Source organism: Schistocerca cancellata, chromosome 5 (assembly GCF_023864275.1).
Source record: "Schistocerca cancellata isolate TAMUIC-IGC-003103 chromosome 5, iqSchCanc2.1, whole genome shotgun sequence".
Taxonomy (NCBI): Eukaryota; Metazoa; Arthropoda; class Insecta; order Orthoptera; family Acrididae; genus Schistocerca; species Schistocerca cancellata.
In genome coordinates, this window is record NC_064630.1 from 809,234,940 (window position 1) to 809,260,032 (window position 25,093).

Below are 25,093 nucleotides of genomic sequence, written 5' to 3' on the forward strand. Positions count from 1 at the left end.
CATTCAGTGTACTAGAAAATAAAACTCTATCTTCTGACATGACACAAAATTCTAATAAATTTTGGTCTGATGTTAAATCAGTAATCAAATTGAAGCCATCTGTTCAGACATTCAGTGACCATAATGGCCCTGAAATGAAAGATGACAAAGAAAAGGCCAAAAATTAAATGTTGTTTTCCAAAATTGATCCACAGAGGAAAATCACACTGCAGTTTCTTCCTTAAATCATCACACGAATGATAAAATGACATATCAGAATAAGTGACTATGGGATGGAAAAGCAACTGAAATCCCTAAACAGAGGAAAGGCCACTGGACCTTATGGGAAACCAATACAATTCTATGTAGAGTATGTGAAAAAACTTTCATTTCTCCTCGCAGCAATGTACTTAGGTTCCCGGAGGAATTATTGGAAAATGCACAGCTCCTCCCATTTTCAAGAAGGTATGTGAAATGGACTAATAAAACTATAGGTCTGTATCTCTGATGTCAGTCAGTTGCAGAATTTTGAAACATGTTCCATGCTCACTTATCATGACATTTCTGGAAGCCAAAAATCTCCTCTGTAGGAATCCACACGGGTTCTGAAAACAATGATTGTGTGAAACCCAGTTCCCTCTGCTCACCCACCAGATCCAGAAAGTGGCAGATAGAGGCGCTAGGTAGATGCTGTCTTTAATTTTTGGAAGGCAGTTCTGCACTACTGCCTAATGAACAAAATAGCATTACAGATTTCAGACCAACTTTGTGACTAGACTGAGGAGTTTCTAGCAAACGGAACAAAGCATGTCATTCTCAAGGGAGCGAAATCTTCAGACATAAAAAGCTAGAGGTAAGAAGACCTGCAGAGGATTGATGCTTGGTGCAGGAAGTGGTAACTGACCCATAAAATAAAAGATTTAAAAAATTGCATATACACAGACAGAAAGACTCATTATTGTATGATAACGTGATTGCAGAAAAATTTCTGGAAACAGTTACTTCCATAGAATATCTAGGAATGTGCGCAAGGAGTGATTTTTAAGTGGTACAACAACATAAAACTAATCACAGGAAAGGCAGATGCATGACAGGTTCATTGGAACAATCCTCAGGATATATATATTCCATCAATAAAGGGGTTAATTTACAAGACCCTCATTTGACCAATATTTGAATATTACTCATCAGTATGGAATACATACCAGACAGTACGGAAAGAGGAAGTAGCATACCAGACAGTACGGAAAGAAGAAGTAGAGAACATACAAGGAAGAACAGCAGTTTCAGTTACAAGTTCATTTCATAAGGGTGAAACTGTCACAGAGATGCTCAGCCAACTCCAGTGGTAAATGCTGCAAGAGAGGCATTCTGCATCACTGTGTGGTTTACTGTAGAAAGTTCCATGGGTGTACATTCCTGGAATAGTCAACCCATATACTGCTTCCTCCTACGTACATCTCACAAAAACAGCATGAAAATAAAATCAGAGAGACTTCAGCCAACGTGGAGGCTCACCAGTAATCATTCCTCCCATTAACCATTTGCGACTGGAATGGTAAAAGGGGGAAGTGACACTGGTATACCAAGTACACGCCATAACACATGGCAAGATCACTTGTAGAGTACAGATGTTGACACAGATGTAGAATTGGTGCTGCTTACTTTTAACATTATTTTCTACAGAATGATGAAGTAATTCTCAATGCATTGTTAGTGCTACCTACAACTATGGCTCATAAAAGACAGCTAACTATCCACTTTCTTGCATGGACATGTGTTACAAAACATAATTCTGCATCATGCCCTTCCCAGGTGACACTAGCTTCATCCTGCCCTGCACCCCCATTCAAAATACAGGGTGTCCCGTTTATCTTGATCACCCTAAATAATTGTTTGTCCAGATGCAAATTACAAAATGTTTCAAGCAAATGTTCTTTAGCCACCAGGGGGACATCAATCAGCATGATTGCGTTTTTACAAAGATACGTACAGTTGTATGACTTTTTTAAATGGCACCCTGTATTTTTTATTCGGTAATTAATTTCCTCTCCTAAAGACTTCTTCAAAATGTATAGCAGTTTACCATTCACTGAAGCACTTATTAATTACATAACACAACAGTGACTTTGAGCCCATGGTCATAAACTCCTCCACTTACTGTAGTTCCATCTCTCGATTGTTGCACAGATGACAAAATGGTAGATATCGAAATTGATGACAGAAGGATAGAAAAAAAAAATTAAAATTGCTCAAAAGAGGGAAAAAAACTTAAACATTGGTGTCATGCAATATTTTGTGTAATGTAATATCTTGTACAGACATCTTTTATTAACCTGACAAGTTCCACATCATTACAAGGTGTCGTATTCATGATCTATGGAACAAGTATTAATCTTATCTAATCTAATCTAAAAGAGCGTAGTGTTCCAAAGGATTGGGAAAGGGCAGGGCACAGGACATCCCCATTATTAAGAAGGGACATCGAACAGATGTGCAGAACTATAGACCTATATCTCTAATGTCCATCAGTTGTAGAATTTTGGAACACGTATTATGTTCGACTATAAAGACTTTTCTGGAGATTAGAAATCTACTCTGTAGGAATCAGCAAGGGTTTTGAAAAAGACGATTGTGTGAAACCCAGCTCACGCTATTCGTCCAAGAGACTCAGAGGGCCACAGACACGGGTTCCCAGGTAGATGCCATGTTCATTGACTTCTGCAAGGCGTTTGATACAGTTCCCCATAGAGCATATGGACTATCAGACCTCTTGTGTAATTGGATTGAAGAGTTCCTAGATAACAGAACACAGCATGCCATTCTCAGTGGAGAGAAGTCTTCTGAAGTAAGAGTGATTTCAGGTGTGCCGCAGGGGAGTGTCATAGGACCAATGCTATTCACAATATATATAAATGACCTTGTGGATAACATCTGAAGTTCACTGAGACTTTTTGCGGATGATGCTGTAGTATATTGAGAGGTTGTAACAAAGGAAAATTGTACTGAAAGGCAGGAGGATCAGCAACGAATTGACGCATGGTGCAGGGAATGGCAACTGAATCTCAATGTAGACAAGTGTAATGTGCTGCGAATACATAGAAAGAAAGATCCTTTACCATTTAGCTACAATATAGCAGGTCAGCAACTGGAAGTAGGGAGTAGGCATTAGGAGTGATTTAAAATGGAATGACCATATAAAATTAATGGTCGGTAAAGCAGATGCCAGACTAAGATTCACTGGAAGAATCCTAAGGAAATGCAGTCTAAAAACAAAGGAAGTAGGTTACAGTACACTTGTTCGCCCACTGCTCACCGGTGTAGGATCCGTATCAGATAGGGTTGATAGAAAAGATATAGAAGATCCAACGGAGAGCAGCGCACTTCATTACAGGATCATTTAGTAATCGCAAAAGCGTTACAGAGATGATAGCTAAACTCCAGTGGAAGACTCTACAAGAGAGACGCTCAGTAGCTCGGTACGGGCTTTTGTTGAAGTTTCGAGAACATACCTTCACCGAGGAGTCAAGCAGTATATTGCTCCCTCCCACGTATATCTCATGAAGAGACCATGAGGATAAAATCAGAGAGATTAGAGCCCACACAGAGGCATACCGACAATCTTTCTTTCCACGAACAATACGAGACTGGAATAGAAGGGAGAACTGATAGAGGTATTCCAGGTACCCTCCGCCACACACCGTCAGGTGGCTTGTGGAGGATGGATGTAGATGTAGATGTAGAAAACAAATGAAAACCAAGTAAAAACATAGCACAAAATTGACTTTGACTCTCCTGTACCATTGCCCAGGAGTAGAACATTCAAAGGTACTCAAAGTGGTGACCCTGGACACCGATACACTGGTGCACTCGTTGAATGAATGAATTATGTACCGCTTCCAGTGTTGCCTGCTGAAGAGAATTACAAGCAAGCACGATACGTTCCTACATGTCCTCTCGAGTTGTTGGAATATCTTGCTAGACAATGTCTTCAATGCATCTCCAAAGAAAAAAGTCTGAAGGATTTATCAGGAGACCTAGCAGGCCACATAACTGTTCCTCCTCGACCAATCCATCTGGCAGGCCAATAATTGTAGTACCAAGCATCCCACACCAGACATTAACTTTCCACTGATGCTGATATTCCACTATCTACGCCATTGTTGGTTGTCGCTGGACCAATAATGCATGTTACTTGTATTTACCAGACCTTTGTTTGAGAAGGAACATTCATCAGTAAACAGAACACTGAAGAAGTAGTTTGGGTTGGTGAGGATTTGCTGCTGTGCCCACTGATAGAACTGTACACAATTCTGGAAATCATTCCCATGCAATTCTTGATGTAGGTGGACATGGTAAGGATGGAACCAGTGACGTGTAAGAATACCATGTACACTGGTTTTAGGAATGCCAGTCTCATCATGTCCAAGCTGTTGTGTGCTCACATGTGGATGGATTCATGGCAACGGAAGCGAGAACAGTAACTTTGGCAGCTTCATCTGTGCGAGTGCTACTACAATTGCATTTTCGTGTGTTGAAACTTCCCGCTTCCTGAAGTGTCGTAACATGAGAAAACGTCCCTCTGAAAGGTGGGTTCTTGTCAGGATATTGCTCTCTGTACAGTTCTGCTGCCTGCTTAGCATTTCGTCCACCTTCAACAACAACAGTGAAAGAAACATTATGTTGATGCAGTTTGTAGGAAGGACAGCCTTTACTGTAGGCCTACTCTACACAACAGTATTTAAAAGGAGTAAATGCACCCGTACATAAGAAAACGGTATTGCAATTACTGTTCTGATAACTCACTTCCCCCCCTAAACGAGTAGCATTTCTACCTTCATTTTGTTGGTGTACATTCTACTCACACAACTCTTCAACTGATGCTGGTTGATGGAATGACGGGTGTGAATTTTACTTATGTTTACATTTGTCCTCTGTCAATGTCAGTGCATGGACATGTTCTATTACCCTGAGTACCTGCACTAAGCGCTGGAGCGTCAACGTCAGTGTTGTGTTATATAATTAATAAGTGCTTCACTGAATGGTACACTGTAATACATTTTTGAATAGGTCTTTAGGAGAGGAAACGAATTACCAAATAAAAAATACAGGGTACCTTTAAAAAAAGTCATAAGGCTCTTCATATCTTTGTAAAAAAAATAAAGCTACAACAAAGGCAATCATGCTGATTGCTGTCCCCCTGATGGCTAAAGAACATTTGCTTGAAAAATATTGTAATTTGCATCTGGACAAACAGTTATTTAGGGTGGTCAAGATAAACGGGACACACCGTATACCAAGTTAAAGTGCATTCACAATACATAGGCCACTGTTTCACTTGACGGCTTAATGCCTTACTTTTGAGTGGCGGAAACTGGAAAACTTTAGGCTGCCAATACCTTGTTTATGAACACTGCCATTAATAATAATATGATGATAATAATGATGATGATGATAATAATAATAATAATAATAATAATAATAATACTGTATTGGCTCTACAGCAGAGTAGTAGCTGTTAAATACTTACTGTTGTGTTGAGCTGTCAATTAGTTCATTTATTATTGTGAAGTGAATAATGAAGCAACGTCTGACCTACAGCAGAAACTATTTAAACCTTGGAGAAGGCATTTTCACAAGATATTTAAGCATATCTGATGTACGTACATCAGTTTTACTGTCAAAGATGCAAGGTAGAAAGGATGTGCGTAGTTGGTGGACTACATTAGGAAAATGATGTTTATTCATTTGTTACACATGCTGTAAGCACCACCACACTGTTACACATGTTAATGCTAGTATTTGGAGAAAAAAGTAATTATTGGTAACTTATGTAATCACTATTATAGTCTTAGGAAATAGTGATAACAGCAATCATCTGCTAATAATAATTTAGTTTTGTGTGCCAAACACAAATGAATCCTTTCATATTTAACCCTCAGAAAACTGAACTTTAGCCCTCAGGGGATAACTACACCCAGGTTGGGAACCACTGCTTTACAGGATACAAAGGTAGAAATATTCATTTACTGTCCATGATACATACCTTTATGACCATGTGTTCTCTCTGCATTTGCATTTAACACCGTTCTTGTAATACCACTTAAAGGAGTAAGACTTCTGTTTAATGGTACATCCTCAAGTGGAGTTAACTGCCAATTTCTGCTGGCACTCTGATCATTTCCATTCCCCGTAACAGCTAAAAAGGAAACAGCCTAAGCATAGTATGATAAACTTTTTGAGACAAACACCATCTTCTATATTTCAAGAAGATGGTGTCCCATTTCTCCTAAATATTTGAGAAAAGTCACACTTCAGAACCACTAGTAGCAGCTTATGAACTAAATTTTATCAAACACCAGTTTCAATAAAGCAGTCATCATCAACAGGTACCATAAAATTATTTACACCAGCAAGCATGACAATGTTCTTACTGTGGCATCAGAAATAAAAGACCACCATGCCTCACGGAAACTGCCATAAATAGAAAAATGCAAGCATATAGTCAACAGTAAAATTCAGTGGTATAGTTAAATAACCTTTTGTACACAATGTCATATTCATGTTACCACTAAATCTTCCTGGGTGCATTACAATCTGTATACTGATGATTATCTGATTCAAGTATACAACTGGTTTCTGTACCCAACTGCATACTGATCATTATACAGCCTGTCATCCATGAAACAGACAGAACCTGAGAATATCAATATGTAAGAGACTATTTGATTATACCAATGCATTTTACTGTTGACTTTATTTGTGTATTTTACTACTTTACTTCAATTTCAGTGACTCAGGAATCGTCTTTTATTTCACTTTTGGCACCACGATAAGAATGATGCCATACCAGCTAATTAAACCAATTTTACTGTAACTGATGATGATCTCTTGACCAACACTGACAGTTAATAGAGATTTATTTCATCAGCACATCTTGCCAGTTCTGAAATATGAATATTTTTAACTTTACTCACTGCAAAACTCACACAACACCTAATGTTTCTGTTTTAAAACACAAGATGTTATTCTGTACCAAGTTTACCACTTGTTCTCAATATTTAAATATTTACGATATTTGATCTATTTCTATATTTTACCTGTTTCATTCCTGCTTCTACATCTACATTTACATTTACATCTACATCTATACTCTGCAAACCACCATGAGGCACATGGCAGAGAGTAAGTCCCATTGTACCAGTTATTAAAGTTTCTTCCTGTTCTATTAACATGTGGAGTGTGGGATTAGATTAGATTAGATTCAGTCTTCGTTCCATAGACCCAAAAAATGAGATGATTCTCATGGGTGTGGAACATGTCAGAAAATATAACAGAACATCTGAATATAATATTTACTACCTTGACCATTTGTCAGGAGATTGTCGAAATAGCTAAATACAATGTGGTAAACTGGAACAGCTAATATTTGTAGAATTAACAAGCTGTCAGAATGAAACACTGTTATGCACTATTAATAAACTTATCATACACAAAATATCTAATCTTGACTGTTGTGACCAAGTGCTGTCAAAACAGAAATCTAACAGATAGTTTTACTTAAGCTGGCTTAACAGTCTCTGTTAAGGGATTCATCTATACAGTAGAAGGAGTGTTTCAAACTCTGTTTAAACCGTGCTTTATCTGAACCCAAGTTTTTAATGGTTGCTGGCAATTTATTGAAAATGTGTGTTCCTGAATATTGGACCCCTTTTTGGACCAAGGTAAGTCATTTTAGATCTTTATGTACTCTGTTCTTATTTCTAGTACTGATAGTATGTATTGAGCTACTGATTGGAAATAGAGATGTATTACTTGCAACAAATTTAATTGAGGAATAAATATACTGAGAAGCAGTAGTTCACCCACCAGGTTAGCGGATCGAATCCGTCTGGTGGATTAACAATGAGGGCTGGTGTGCCGGCCAGCATAGATGAGGTTTTTAGGCAGTTTTCCACATCCCACTAGGTCAATACTGGTCTGATCCCTACGTCCCACCTCAGTTACAAGACTCACAGACATTTTAAAACGTTTGCACTCTTTCATGGCTTACACTAGATGCATACAGCTGGGGTACACTTAATCCTGTCCTGGGAGTACGGGGTGGCAACATGGAAAAACATCCGGCCACCCTCTCATACTAGCATTGCCAAATCCATAGTAACAGGGCCAACCCCATGTTGAAGTGGGACAAAGGCCAAAGAAAAAGAAGAAAAGAAGAATACTGAGAAACAGTGGTTAGAATACAAAGTTCCGTGAACAGGTTTCTACATGATGTTCTAGAATTTACACTACAAATGATTCTTATCACACACTTTTGCATCCTAAAAACTTTTGCTCAGTTTGATGAGTTGCCCCAGAATATGATCCCATATGACATAATAGAATGAAAGTAAGAATAAATGCAAGTTTTTTATATTTATATCTCCTACATCTAACATCATTCTCACGGCAAATACAAACTTGCTTAAGCGCTTAAGCAATTCTCTGGTATGCCCTTCCCAACTGAATTTATTATTGAGTTGTAATCCCAGATATTTAACACTGTCAAAGTCTTCGATCTGCATGTCTTCATATGTTACACACATGCTGGAAGGAAATCTCTTACAGGTTCTGAACTGCATATAGTGGGTCTTCTCAAAGTTTAATGACGGTAAATTAGCTTTAAACCACTTATTAATGTCAGTGAAAATTTGATTAACAGCTATTTCTAAATCTGTACTTGACTTGCTACTTATTGCAATGTTTGTATCATCTGCAAACAAAACAAACTTAACATTGCCGGTGACACCAAATATTCTAATTTACTTAACAGAACGCTGTGATTCACACAGTCAAAGGCTTTTGACAGGTCACAGAAAACGCCAGTAGCCTCTAATTTATTAACTAATGAATTAAGTACATTCTCACTGTAAGTGTAAATAGCTTCTCTATATCAGAACCTTTGAGAAATACAAACTAAGACTTGGACAATGTATTACTTGCAGTCAGATGCTTAAGGAGATGCTTGAACACAACATTTTCAAATATTTTTGAGAAAACCAGCAAAAGTGAAACTGGTCGATAGTTTTATAGTATCTCTTTATCTCCTTTCTTGTAAAGAGGCTTAACTTCAGCATATTGTAGCCAGTCTGGAAATGTTCCACTGAATAGAGATTGATTACACAAATAACTTAAGACAGAACTCAACTTGCATGAGCACTCTTGGATTAATTTAGTTGATATGTTATCATACCCATTGGAATACCTAAAATTTAAGGATTTTATGATGAAGGCTACTTCTTTTGGAGATGTGTGTGTTGTTTCCATTTTACTGAAGTTATTTTTAAGGAATGATTGTCTGTATGCCTCTGTGCATGCAGTAATTATTCTATCTTTTCCTCATGATCCCTATATGAGTGATATGTAAGGGGTTGTAGTATATCCCTACAGTTATCAATTAAATATGGTTCTTGAAACTTTGTCCATAGACTATCTCTGGAGGGTTTACATCTGTCTTCAAAATTTTGCCAGTTCCATTCCTTCAGGATCTGTGTGACACTCTCCCATGGATTAAACAAATCTGTAACCATTCGTAATGCCCTTCTCTGTATACGTTCAATATCCCCTATTAGTCCTATCTGGTACGGCCTCACAGACTTCAGCAATTCCTAGAACTGGTTGCACAAGTGATTTTTAAGCAATCTCTTTTTCAGACTGATTGCACTTCCCCAGTATTCTACCAATTAACTGAAAACTACCACCTGCTTCACCCACAACTGAACCTATGTGATCATCTCATTTCATATCCTTACGAAGTGTTACACCCAGGTATTTGTACGAGTTGGCCAATTCCAACGGTGACTCATTGTTTTGTTTAGTGCAAAATTTACATTTCTTATCAAGATCTGACTGAATATTTTCATTATAGGTAATTGTATCATCTGCAGAAAGTCTGATAATACTACACACATCAAAAAAAGTTTTGCATCAGCTCAGTTCGAGAGTTCCAGAATCTGTACAGAAAATTGGAACAAAGATCAACATAAACATCATTTCCGCCCTTTTTATTGCTCTTGAAAACCACACATTGCATGTTGTACTACCATACAGCAAGACCTTCAGAGCTGGTGGTCCATACCGGTACCTCTACTACCTGGTAGCACGTCCTCTTGCATTGACACCTGCCTCAAGATGACTGGGTGTTTGTGTTGTTCTCATCATTTCATCATCATTCGTGAAAGTGGTGAGATTGGGCTGAGCAAAGATTGGGAATTTGTACGGGCAGTGATAACGGCGCAGTTGAGTGCCCCACAAACCAATTATCATCATCATCATCATCATCTTGAATTGATGCATGATTGAATTCGTCATGGCATACTATCCACAAGTTCATCAAGGCATTGTTGGTCCAGACTGTCCCACTGCTCAACAAAGATTCAGTGTAGATCCCTCAGAGTGGTTGGTGGGTCACATCATTCATAAACAGCACTTTTCAATCTATCCCAGGCATGTTCGATAGGGTTCATGTCTGGAGAACATGCTGGTCACTCTAGTCGAGCGATGTTGTTATCGTGAAGGACGTCATTCACAAGATGTGCCTGACCACTAGTGGTGTATGTCGGCCCCACATAATGCCACCCCAAAACAGCAGGTAACTTCCACCTTGCTGCACTCACTGGACAGTGTGTCTACGGCGTTCAGCCTGACTGGGTTGCCTCCAAACACGTCTCCAACGATTGTCTGATTGAATGCATATGAGACACTAATCGGTGAAGAGAATGTGATGCCAATTCTGAGCAGTGCATTCGGCATGTTGTTGGGCTCATATGTACCGCGCTGCAGGGTGTCGTGGTTGCAAAAATGGACCTCGCCATGGATGTCGGGAGTGAAACAGCACATCAAGCAGCCTATTGTGCACAGTTTGAGTCATAACACGATGTCCTGTGGCTGCACAAAAAGCATTATTCAACATCATGGCATTTCTGTCAGGGTTCCTCCAAGCCATAATCAGTAGGTAGCGGTCATCCACTGCAGTAGTAGCCCTTAGGCGACCTGAGCGAGGCATATCATCGACAGTTCCTGTCTCTCTGTATCTCCTCCATGTCCGAACAACATCACTTTGGTTCACTCCAAGAGGCCTGGTCAATTCCCTTGTTGAGGGCCCTTCCTGGCACAAGTTTACAATGCGGACACAATCGAACTGCACTATTGACTGTCTAGGCATGGTTGAACTACAGACAACACGAGCCATGTACCTCCTTTCTGTTGGAATGTCTGGACTGACTGGCTACTGGACCACCTCCGTCTAATAGGCACTGCTCATGTTAGGTTGTTTACATCTTTGAGTCAAAGTGACTGTGTCTGCGATACAGTACCCACAGTCAATGTCTACCTGCACGAGTTCTGGGATCCGGGGTGATGCAAAACTTTTTTTTGATGTGTGTATTAATATTGTGTGGAAGGTCATTAATATACATCATGAGCAGCAAGGGTCCAAACATACTTCCCTGGGGCACACCTTAAGTTACTTCTACATCTGACATTTGGCTCTCCACCCCAAGATAACATGCTGTGTCCTCCCTACCAAAGAGTCCTCTATCCAGTAACAAATTTCACTTCATACCCAATATGATAGCACTTTTGACAATAAGTAAAGGTGTGGTACTGAGTCAAATGCTTTTTGGAAATCAATAAACACTGAATCTTCTTGATTGGCTTGATCCAAAGCTTTCCTTATGTCATGTGAGAAAAGTGAGAGTTGGGTTTCACATTATCGATGTTTCTGAAATCCATGCTGGTTGGCATTGAATAGGTCATTCTGTTAAAGATACCTCATTATGTTTGAACTCAGAATTTGTTCTACGATTCTATGACAAATCAATAACAAGGATATTGGACAGTAGTTTTGTGAGTCACTTCTACTACCCTTATTATAGATAGGGATGACCTGTGCCTTTTTCCAAGAACTGGGCACGGTTTTTCCTTTGAGGGATCTATGACAGATCATAGTTAGCAGAGGGGCTAACTCAGCTGAAAATTCAATATAGAATTTGACAGGAATTCCAACAGAGCCTGGATCTTTGTTCAGTTTCAGTGATTTCAGCTGTTTCTCAACATCACTGACACTAACACTTATTTCACTCATCTTTTCAGTGGTATGACAGTTAAATTGGGGCAATTCTCCTGGGTTTTCCTTTGTAAAGGAACATTTGAAGACGTTGAGTTAAGGATTTCAGCTTTTGCTTTGCTACCCTTAATTTCAGTTCCTATCTCATTTGCTAGGAATTGGACTCTAACTTTGGTGCCAGCAACAGCCTTTATATAGGACCAAAATTTCCTTGGATTTTGTGAAATATCATTTGACAATATCCTGCTACAGTAGTCATGCATTGCTCTCTTGAGAGCCAAACACATTTCATTCAGCATCTCTCTACCTATAGCACTACACTTTGATTTACACCTATTATGCAGTTAGATCTTTTCCTTTATAAGTTTCTTTACAGTGACTGTATACCACAGAGGTTCCCTCCCATTATGAACTGTTCTATTGAGTACATTTCCATCCAGAGCGTGGTCAACTGCTCTTTTGAACTTGAACCATAGTTCCTCTACATGCTGCTACCTTTTGATGAAAGTTTAAAATTACTCATATATATCTAGTTTTAGATGTCCTTTGTACTTTGGTAATCCCTGTTGCCAAAACTGTGTCATGATCACTGATACCAGTTTTGATGTGGGCATTCTCAAAGAGGTCAGGTCTATTTGTTACTATCAGATCCAATATATTTCCATCATGAGTGGGTTTCCTAACTATCTGTTCTAGGTAGTTTTCAGAGAAGGCATTCACTGGGGTTTCACAGGACGTTGTATCATGCCCCCCACTAACAAAACTGTAACTTTCCGAATTATTTGTTGGTGATTAAAGTCTCCACCAATGACTACAGTTTGTATGGGGAGCCTATGTGTAAGTGAACTGAGGGTTTCTGTACAGCTTTTGGTCACATCAGGAGACGAGTATGGTGGGTGGCAGAAGGATCCAATTATCATTTTAGACCCACCTCTGATACTGTGTCTTGACCAGAAATGTCATAAGCAGCTTCAATTTCTTTCTCAGTGGATTTGGGTTTCCTGTCCACTGCAACAAATATACCACCTCCATTTTCCATTTGCCTATCCTTTCAATATACACTTACATTTTCCCCAAAAATCTCACTGGTATCAATTTCACATTTCAACCAGCTTTCTGTACTTAGTATTATGTGAGCTTCACTGCTTTTTACGAGGGCTTCAAACTCTATCACTTTGTTGCAAATGCTTCGGCAGCTCACAATTAGGATTTTAATACTCATCTGTGGGAGACATTCCTTTTGATCTTACACTGAAACTTCTGGGTTTCCTACAGCCATTGTTATCTGGAGTTCATGGAGAGTCGCCTAAAGTAAAAAAACCCTTGTGTGCACCTCACACACAGTCAGCTACCTGAGTAGCAGCTTCTGATGTGTAGTGCACATGTGACCTATTTAGGGGCACCCTACAGTTGTCAACCCTCTGGCACAATTCCACGAACTCGTAGCCTATCTTGTCTCGGAACTTCCACAGCATCTGTATTTATGGTGATTATCAAACAATGGAAAATTCAAGAAAAAAATTGAAACAGACTTTTGCTCACCATGTAGAGGTAGAGAGAGAGAGAGAGAGAGAGAGAGAGAGAGAGAGAGAGAGAGAGGGGGGGGGGGGGGAGGGAGGGAGGGAGGGAGGGAGGGAGGGAGGGAGGGAGGGAGGGAGAGAGAGAGAGAGAGAGAGAGAGAGAGAGAGTCACTAAAGCCCAGCTGTGACTGCAGTGAGCCACAGTCTCAACAGGGGTGGGTACAGAAGATTATTAGGGTGGGGGGAGGGATAGCAGGGTATGGGTAGGGTAAACACTGTAGTCCTGCCTATGGGAAAGTGCATGGACATGGTGGGGTCAGGACAGTGGGCTGTTAATTGCAGCATAAGTAGGCTGTGCTGTGGGGGTAAAGGGGGAACAGACAGAAGTAGTAGAGAAGGTGAAAGGGCTATTAGGAAAGAAGCACAGAAAGGGAAAAAGACTATGCAGGTGCCCTGGAGGAGGTAGGGGAAGGGGGAAGATGGTGTGAGTGAGACTGAAGTGGGAGTGAGGAAGGGGACAGAAGCAGGTGGTGGACAGGGGCTAGCAAAGGTTGAGGTCAGGAACTTATGGCAACAAAGGATATGTTGTGGAGGGTGGCCATCTGAGCAGATCAGAAAAGGTGGTCTTAGTGGAACAAATCCAGATGGCACAGGCTGTGAAGCAGTTTTCAAGTCAAGCACGTAATAAATGTACAACCGTTGCCAATTGTAACATTCTCCATAACTTCCGATTCTTCCGCCCAGGCAAGGGCAGTGAAGTAGGGGCCCATGTGCTACAATGTTAGCACTGATGATGTCACAGTACACAGGCCACCTATCTGCTTCCTCTGATCAAATGATGACATTTACCTATAGTGGACTTGAGAGGCTGCTTATTCACTGTGTTCGTGCCCACGATCTATAATGGACATTTCTTAAATCCAGACATCCAAGAAACTGAAGCCCTTAATATTGCACCACAGAAGTAGGACTCATATACCCCTCTCTAAATAAACCACCTCTTGTGTGTCAAATATGTATTTTTATTAACTCCATATCTTCCTGATGCATATTGCCTAGCTTGGCTACTCTGTACACTGTACATGGCTACAAAGAGTCTTCCAGAATAGTACATTAGTATGGAATGCACTGTTTCCTTATGGTGCAAGGGCCTGTTAGACAGCCCTGGTGAACTATGCTTTCATATGTCCTCTGATCCCACAACTTCACACACACTGGTGTGTGCATTGACACGCAGTAAGTTACTTGTTTCCATATAACTAGGTGCTGCCCAGTGGAGCAACACATTGCTATCTGTTTGAACTGGCCAGGTACAACATTACATACATCAGGCATGCCCACATGTGGCTGCTGGCGTCTGTCTGCTAGAATAGTTGCCTGGCTACACTTTAATCACAGTGGGGGGGCATGGGATTGGTTTCCACTCTGTGATACAGTGCCCACAAATCACTAGTGGCTGTGCTCTGCCACTGTCACCATGACATAGTCCTCATCACAGCTTGGAGATGCTGATGGTGAGAGTAGAACTGTGACTATCCTACAGCATTGTAATGATTGGTAAGTTGGAAAATTGAATAAGAAGGTCGGGGAATATCTGTTTTGCAATGTACGGCACTTGACAAGAAAAATGAAGCACCCAGAAGACATGGTCAAATGTCAACGTATCACACACACGCATCACGTGTTGGTATATAAATGATTACAGAGTTGCAATTCTTTATGACGGGTAGAATGTTCATGAGACTGTATTAGCATTTTTCGTGTTTACTGTTGTCACCAGGTATTACATGGTTTATTAGGAGGATAAACAGCCCAGATGATGAGTGAAGGACATGGAGATGCCACATACGCTTCTGAGGCAGCATTATCAGCTCCTGACAGAGTTTGAAAAGGGCCTCATAATGGGTCTCCATTTAGCCGGCTGGTCAAATCATGTAATATCCAGATTTGTGGGTCATTCAGATATGATAGTGGCCCTATGTTGGACTGTATGAGAACATGAAGCCAGACATACCGAAAGTCCCAGTGACCATGTCTGACCACCATAAGGGAGGATTGTCGAAAAGTGCATCAAGCACATCATAAATGCTTCACATCTGCACCCAACATCTGAGAACAAGTAATGCACTTCTTTCAATATTCTGCGTGAAATGCACGACGGATGATTTGTGGCATGGCATCAATATTAAACCTTGTGCGCGATCTGTAACCCTCCTAAGTTCAATGTCAGTACATTTACTTCAAACATTTTCTCCCAGCCATTGTTTTTTATGTTTACTGAGGTGTCCATGCTACGCAGTTCCACAAAATTGTGTTGCAGCAGTCTTCACAGGACTTTGTCTCCTTTTATGTGGATGGGTACTGAAAGAAGATACTAACTGTCTTCCAAGCTACTTGAATGGTATAAATGGCTGAACTTTAAACTTTCTGTATCAACACTTTCTCTTACAAAACACAATACTGTGTCTCAATATACAATATTGTATAAAATGTGGGTTGACAGACCAAAATGATGTAGTTTGGACATCATCAAGACAACATGTATTCTCTACACAAGCCAGTTTGAAAGTCATTAGTCATGGTATCTGTCATAGTCACGATCTTTTTTTCATTTTTTGCCTTGTCTTCTAAACGCCTTCAAACCAAGATACCACAGAACAAGCAGCCTCACACAGCAGGTGGAGATGCTCACTCACCATCTTGCCTTGTATATGTGATGCACTGAAGATGTTCTCCCATGTGTGACAATATCTCCCATAGTGGGATGTCCCAACAGTTAGTTACCACTAAATGTCACAAACACCTATCATCATCATGGAAGCCTGGAAGTGGGCATGTTACTTCATAAAAATGTCATGTCACACTTCATACACCCCCACTGAGACAAAAGATGTCATATCAACCATCTTAATCGACTAATTTTAATAACATTATTTACATTTGAAGTCCTTTGGACCTGCTCAAACTTTTATAATGTTACTAATAAAATTGATAACACTATAGCTCTTCTCTTTGGATCCCAGTTTTTCTTTCATTTCTGTCTTTATTAATAGCAGTCTTGTTTACAGAACACCCTTTTATATTTATCATGTACACTGTCTTTCATCACATTGTTTCACATATCTCACAATAGCCATCATATCATGTAACATTTCCCTGTACACATGACTGTACCCATCAAACCATCAGGATGAAATGTAACAATATTATGAAAAGGCAAGTAGCCACTCACCATATAGCAGAGATGCTGAGTCACAAATAGGCACAACAAAACGAGTCACAAATAAATCTTTTGGGCAGTAAGACCTTCATCAATAATATACCCCCCCCCCCCCCCCCCCACACACACACACACACACACACACACAGAGAGAGAGAGAGAGAGAGAGAGAGAGAGAGAGAGAGAGAGAGAAACAAACACACACACACACACACAGCTGCAGTCACAGGCAACTGAAACCACACTGCGATCAACAGCAACAGTGCATGATGGGAGGGGGCGGGGGATAGGGATAGTATGGCAGGGATGGTAGACAGTGGAGTGCTGCAGGTTAGACATAGGGCAGGGGAGGTGTGTGTGTGTGTGTGTGTGCGTGTGTGTGTGTGTGTTTGCGTGGGGGGGGATAACGGAAAAGGAGAAAAGTAAAAAGGCAGTGTGATGGTGGAATGGTGGCTATGTAGTGCTGGAATGGGAACAGGAAAGGGGCCGAGGATGGACGAGGACAGCAACTAACGAAGGTTGAGACCAGGAGAGTTACAGGAAAGTTCTCAGGGAAAGTTCTCACTTGCGCAATTAAGAAAAGCTGGTGTTGGTGGGAAGGATCCATGTGGCACAGGCTGTGAAGCAGTCACTCAAATGAAGGATGCCATGTTTGTGTGGTCCACTTGTTTTTTGGCCACAGTTTGTTCATGGCCATTCACGTGGACAGACAGCTTGTTGTTTGTATGTCTACATAGAATGCAGCACAGTGGTTGCAGCTCAGCTTGTAGAACACATGAGTGGTTTCACAGGCAGCCCTGTCTTTGATAGGGTACGTGATGTTAGTGACCGGACTGGAGTAGGTTGTGGTGGGAGGATGTATGGGACAGGTTTTGCATCTAGGTCTATTACAGGGGTATGAGCCATGAGGTAAGTGGTTGGAAGCAGGGGTTGTGGAAGGATGGACGAGTATATTGTGTAGGTTCAGTGGACTGCAGAATACTACTGTGGGAGGAGTGGGAAGGATAGTGGGCAGGACATTTCTCATTTCAGGGCACAACGATAGGTAGTCAATATCCTGGTGGAGAATGTAATTCAGTTGCTCCAGTCCTGGTTGGTACTGAGTTACAAAGGGAATGCTCCTCTGTGGCTGGACAGTGGGACTTTAGGAGGTGGTGAGAGACTGGAAAGATAAGGCATGGGAGATTTGTTTTTGCCCAAGGCTGGCAGGATAATTACAGTCTGTGAATGCTTCAATGAAACCCTTGGTATATTTCAAGAGGGACCACTCATCACTACAGATGCGACGACCATGGTTGGCTAGGCTGTAAGGAAGGGACTTCTTGGTATGGAACATGTGGCAGCTGTCAAAGTTGAGGTATTGCTGGTGGTTAGCATGTTTGATATAGATGGAGGTACTGATGTCTTTGAGGTCGCAAAGATGTCAATGAATCTGAACCAGGTGAGGGGTTTAGGATTCTGGGTTTTTAGGAAGGGTTCCTCTAGATGGCTCATGAATAGTTTGGCATAGGATGGTGCCATGCAGGTGCCCAGAGCTATAGACCAGATTTGTTTGTAGGTAATGCCTTCAAAGAAGAAGTAATTGTGGATGAGGGGATGAGGATACAGTTGGTCTCGGTAACAAGGAAGGAGGTTGCCCGGTTTGGAATCCCTACCATACTATCCCTCCCCCTCTCCAACCCAGCCTCCTCCTTAGTCCCACCCAGTTGCCACTCCCTCCACTGGTGCTGCTGCTTGCAGTATGGTTTCAGTTGCCTGAGATTGCAATCGTGTGTGTGTGTGTGTGTGGGGGGGGGGGGGGGGGTCTATAAAGCTTTATTTGTGACAGTCTTTTTGTTGTGCCTATCTGCGACACAGCATCTCCGCTATATGGTGAGTGGCAGATCTCCTTTTCATAATATTGTGACTGTAAACATTTCAACATAAATGAACTTTCCTTTCACGAATCGATGAGAGTCCCACTCTCCACTTCAACCATTATATCCTAAAATTATTTTCTACTTTATCTCTGTTTAAAAGCATAATACTTCTCCATGCCAACAGACTATCTTTCTTTTAAGTCTTTACACTCTTAACATACCTACAACTTTATGTCTTCTGTTGGTTTCGCCAGTCACCGGTACAGTTTCACTAGAAGTGTTGTAATCCCTCATAAAACCCATTCCCGTTACCTTAACTTACTCCAATACATGGATTATTTTCACTTCAGTTTAGATCATACATACATCGTACTCTGTTTCATGCTAACTAGGGGATTTAGGTGCAAGATATTTTACAAGCTTCCTTTTGCCTTGTCATCTTATATTTATGATTGTATTCTTTTTTCTGAAAAGAAAAGTTGCTACTCGACACATAGTGGAGATGCTGAGTCACAGTTAGGCTCTTTTTGTTGCGCCTATCTGCAACTCAGGATCTCCACTATATGGCGAGTAGCAACTTTCCTCTTCATAATATTGTTACATTCCATCCTGGACTTTTCACTGTTTGATTGTATACTGTATATCTTTTATGCACCAGGGGCAGCCACTGCTATTTCACTCTAACTCACTAAATGCTTAAGCATCTCTTTTATGGACCCAAGGAGCTACATGCTGATCCATAAATTGAATACACGATTGATAACTGTGAATCCCAAGTATTTATGAAGTCAAGCATGCATGTAAATGCTGCTGTCCTCCTCTGACGTTAACCAAGTAAGTCTCTTTACAGTGTACCAATTTGGAGAACGCTCTGCGAATAGGCACAACAATTACTTGCAACTACTTCTTCACTTTTCAATGTATGATGCTAGTGTCATCTTATGAGTCCACCTTCCCTAATATGGTTCAAGGTCATTCCTTCTGTGGATCCTTCTGTGGATTTGTCCGCCGCTCGTGGTCTCGCGGTAGCGTTCTCGCTTCCCGAGCACGGGGTCCCGGGTTCGATTCCCGGCGGGGTCAGGGATTTTCAGCTGCCTCGAGATGACTGGGTGTTTGTGTTGTCCTCATCATTTCATCATCATCCCAGAAAGTGGCGAAATTGGACTGAGCAAAGACTGGGTAATTGTACGGGCGCTGATAACCACGCAGTTGAGCGCCCCACAAACCAAACATCATCTTCTGTGGATTTACCTGAAACCTAGGTGAAGGCCATCCCTTCAGTAGGCCCACCTATCCTTTACTCTCCAGCATATTTATTATACCAGGTACACTGCATCACAAACACTAATCAACACACGAACCATCCAAAACTCTTTCCTTATTTATTTAAATGAAAATATTGCTCCTTACCCTTTTGACTCTTCCTGGTCACTATAACTTACATTCCCATGATCCTCCAAATTTACATTCACACCTATACTACTTTTCATTTGGTGTCTCAAGGCTGGTATTTCAGACCACTGTGGTAATGTCTATAAAATCTTCAATCCTACATGCTACCACAAAATAGTGCTACACATATTTTAACTTCTCCCAGAATGAACATATTATCTCTTTCTCAGGTCTTAAGGAGTACTGAAGTATGAAGTTATAGCTTCTCTTAATCACTCATCCTTTCACATTCATAGTTCATATTACATGAGTACCCACAACTGACTAGACTTTCCTAATTTGAACACTTTTTAAGTGTTTTTGAACCTCTTCTTAAGTGTTTGGAGCTGAGTCAAAATACTCACATTTGATGTTATATTTAACATAACATGTTAAACTACCTTTAATGTAACTCAAATACTGTTAATTATCTTCTTTATAAGGAGGTACAGCAAAGCAGTATCTCTGTAGAACCATGCGTAGCCCTGGAAAGACTTGACATTTTCTCCTTTACAGCTGTTATTGGTGGAAGTATAAACAATATCAACATCACTGACTGCCACGTACTTGTTTCAATGGGAGTACAGATCACAATTACTTCATAGCTTGGAGCAGATACAATTCAATTCAAACATAACATCTGCCTCGAAGGCTGCTCGACAAGTAGCAGTTTGTAAGTAAGGCACATTTCCTTTTAGAGCTTCCTTTGTTTGTTGCTGTTTACATTCTTGGGGATGGTGTCTGCTCCTTAACAGCCAAGACACTGCCAAGGCGCGACATCAAAACATAAAAGGCATCACGCACAGCAGGTGAAGATGTTTACTCACCATCACACCTTGCCAATTACTTGAATTGCACACCTCTCTGTTAACTCTGCACAAACATGAAACACAATGACCACACACAATATGTGTTTCGTGACTTATTCCCTACCTAATATTACTTTACTAGTTTGTCACAATCATCTTTCCTTGTCATAAACAGGAAGTGGGAAATGTAGTTTGTCTAAACAGCCTGTAATACTACAGAGGAAATATGTTGGGATAACTCTTTACTCTGCTACTTACAAATGAATCCTTGTAACATAAAACTGTAACTTATTAAATGATAACTAACCTTTGTTAAGAAGAAAATACTCCAGTTACAATAACAAGGCACAAGTCATGTATGGTCCCGTCCATTTCCTGTTCTGAATACTATTTTTAGTATTGTCCTTTCAATTTCAATGTTTAAGAAAATGATAAGTTTTCTATTTAGTTTCAGCCAGCTTCTGCTAGTCTATTCAAAACCATCCTTTGCCTCTGCTATCAGGTATGCTTATTCAACTCTATAACTAATTTGGAGAAAACTTCCATATCATGATCATTAGCATCTATACAACTTCATACTTATGTATGAACTATTCTTATACTCGTTCTAAGAACAGACGCTGTGTCAAACCACTATACGGTTACAGATGTGGGTGTCCAGCTTTTTCCCTTCACACTCAAAAAAATATGGTATAGGCCATTCACCTGACCAAGGTATAGACCATACCTTCCAAGGGTTTGCCTATCTATACACCTCTCCTATGTATACTAATCAATATAGGTCATTCCTCCCATGGATTCACATGTCTAAGGCATAGGCATTCCTCCTATGGATATGTCTATCCTTTTCTTCTCCAACGCCCACTGTGATTTTTGGTATACCCCAGTTTAACTTCATCAGTAAACCTAGCTATTAGCTCTTTTCTATAATCTTTATTCACTTTAAATGAGAAGATTTCCCATAATAATTTTATGCTGACTTTACTTGATTACTCTCTACTTCTGCACTTTAACTCCTCTTTTTTTCCAACTTCTTTTTTTACTTGTTATTCTTGTTTATAATGAGTACAACAACACCATGTGCACATGGTTCTCACCTCTATGATTCTGCTTCTGCTCTTTGATAAGTATTTTCTTATCTTCCAATCTCTTACATCTACTAGATTTAGAAAACACTTGACTATTTGAGTATATTCAATGTACTTCCTTTTAACATACTAGGAGAATGTTAACATCTCATCTCCTGTTCTATAAAATCCTTCCTCGTGAACATATGTTAATGTTCTAATTCTTATCCTGCATAATGTACTTCTTGTTGAGACTGCGTTAACACACCACTCTTTAATATACTATTTATTGTTCTGTTACGCATGATAGTATGCCATCAATTTCCCTGGCCCATTATGTTCTCCATGGACTCTCTTTCCTACAACATATGTGGGCATGACTAACATATGTCATCTAAGCAACACTCTATAAAATTCTGTGAGTCTACTGTCATCATCATATGTGAAATACTCTCCAGTGCAATCCTATTGCTGTATGTTGTAACTTCAATTATCTGGATGGTAAAGAGGAGGGATCCTGCAAAAGAAACTTTGCATATGGACAGAGTGACAATAGATTTGGTACTCCTGAGGGAGAAGTAATAAAATAAAAGACAAAGGGACAGGTATGTCAGATCGAAGTAAAAAAGAAATCAGCACCCCATAAATAGATTCCCTTACCACCCTCCACCCCAAGGACCCTATCTGCTAAGGTATTTCACTATGGTGACAGGAGAAGCACGTGTTCGGCATTTCTTACAAAATGGCTTTGCCACAGTTTCACTCCTAGAGATAACTCAAAAATTGACACTAACAAACTACTAGAAAATGCTACAGAACAGGAAGCATTTTCACGTACGTTGTCGTAAAACTGTCACTTAAACCCAACCATACTATTCTTCTTTATTAAATTTTAAAATCACATATAAACACAACCATACTATTCTCTTTCATTCAGTTTTATAAAATGTATAAAACCAATAACATCTTACTTGTAATTCTTAAATAGTCATTTTACTACATTCATAGTTTATCGGAAGTACGTTGTCATTGCTATTTCACTTCTCTATACATTTTGTAGTACTAAATGTTCCTCCTTATACTATCATATGAGAATAAAAATAAAATCGTTCTTATCCTTTTTCATGTACCATATGTACGTGGTAACATATAGTGAAATAAATGACAGGGAAATATTAACTGTCACATATTCATGATAAATTTAATTTTTAGTTTATGGACTACTTGATCATTTATTAACTTAACATAGCATTTCAGTAGTCACAAAACGAGCACTAGGCATAGGGGCCTCACTGACCATTTTCACTTTGAGCTCAGACTCTTTTTGCGTTCTTACAGTTATTTTTATAGAAGAAGTGACAGTGGAAGGTATTACTTTACTAGAAGATAACAGGACAGTCAAAGAAAGAAAGAAATTCTCTCTGGGTAAACTAAAAAGAGATATATGGAAATAATTTAATGCATCAGCTGTTGGTCGTCAATCCACCAAATTCCGAATTCATGAAGGACATAAAGTTCCTGGGGCCTTGAATCTTTTAAGAATATCTACGTATATTGCACAATTATTTACTTTGTCCTGCATCAATATACTGCTTTCAGATGTGATATGTCTTGGACTCTGAATGGTCCCCTGTACCAAGGGAATATTTATTTGTCTCCTCCTTTAAGTTTGAGCTATGATGAAAATCACGCACTAATACTGTATCATCTAGGTGTAATAGCTTTATCATTAGAAGACTTGATTCCTTTCTGTGCCTATCATGAAGATTCTCCTGTACCCTTTCTTGCAATTTTTCTAAGTCAGTCTCTGGTGATAATGGCCAGGTAAACATTTTCAACAAGGGTTCTCCTATAAGGATTTTATTCATAATCTCTAACAGAACTGATCCTGTTGACATATGTGATAGTTCATTTAGGATTACCTGAAATTCTGGAACTAGTTGTGTCCATGTAGTATGTTTTCCAGAACACTAAGTTCTACAAAATAGTCCTAATTCCTTTGTAAAGCGTTTGCCTAGGTTAATTTGTGGATTATAGTATTTCGGATCTAACAATTATAATGCCAATTTTTCCTGTGTGCTTACAGACCAGTATTCTCTCTTAAATTTTTCTTAAAGTCCTCCTAAGATGTAAAATATTCAGAATGACTGGTTCCCAATTTCGATGCATCTCCTACTGAGTAACTTAAGGCATGATCATCTGATTTTACGCAATTGCTTTGATAAATTCATATTATTTACTAGTAATAACTCTTCTAGTAAATTACCCAATAACCGCAACTACTTACAGCCATTGCTCTGCAATATCTGCCTTAGAAGATTGATGTTGTTGTTGTGGTCTTCAGTCCAGAGACTGGTTTGATGCAGCTCTCCATGCTACTCTATCCTGTGCAAGCTTCTTCATCTACCAGTAAGTACTGCAGCCTACATCCTTCTGAATCTGCTTAGTGTATTCATCTCTTGGTCTCCCTCTACAATTTTTACCCTCCACGCTGCCCTCCAGTACTAAATTGGTGATCCCTTGATGCCTCAGAACATATCCTACCAACCGATCTCTTCTTGTTGTGCCACAAACTCGTCTTCTCCCCAGTTCTATTCAATACATCATCATGATCTACCCATCCAATCTTCAGCATTCTTCTGTAGCACCACATTTTGAACGCTTCAATTCTCTTCTTGTCTAAACTATTTATCGTCCACGTTTCACTTCCATACATGGCTACACTCCATACAAATACTTTCAGAAACGACTTCCTGACACTTAAATCAATACTCGATGTTAACAAGAGTGATAGTGTTAGTTAATTCTAGTTAGTCTTGTACTGTATGTTTTGCAAACTCCTGTTACTGTTCCTCCAAATTAGATAAAGCCTCTGGTTTTATAATTATTTCTCCAAATCCTTTGTGTTTTTCTATTGCCATAATACTTTTTTTACTGTCTCTAAGATTTGATCCTTAAAAGGTTTGAATTCTTCAACAGCAAACTGACTTACATTGTTAATCCTGCAATCTAATTCTTGAAACTGGTCTTCGATTGCCTCTCAAACTAAATTGCTTTAGTTATTCATTTCATCCTTCAATTTTTTAGATAACCTTATCA

The 25,093-nt window shown here is 39.8% G+C and overlaps 1 protein-coding gene across 1 annotated transcript in view; it reads right to left on the reverse strand.

Moving 5' to 3' along the window:
• Positions 1–25,093, reverse strand: part of LOC126188811 (eukaryotic translation initiation factor 5B-like) — a 446,346-nt gene that overhangs the window by 157,794 nt on the left and 263,459 nt on the right. The window contains exon 9 of the mRNA XM_049930424.1: positions 6,026–6,178. Coding sequence (XP_049786381.1) covers positions 6,026–6,178 — 153 coding nt within the window. The remainder of the gene's footprint in view (positions 1–6,025; positions 6,179–25,093) is intronic.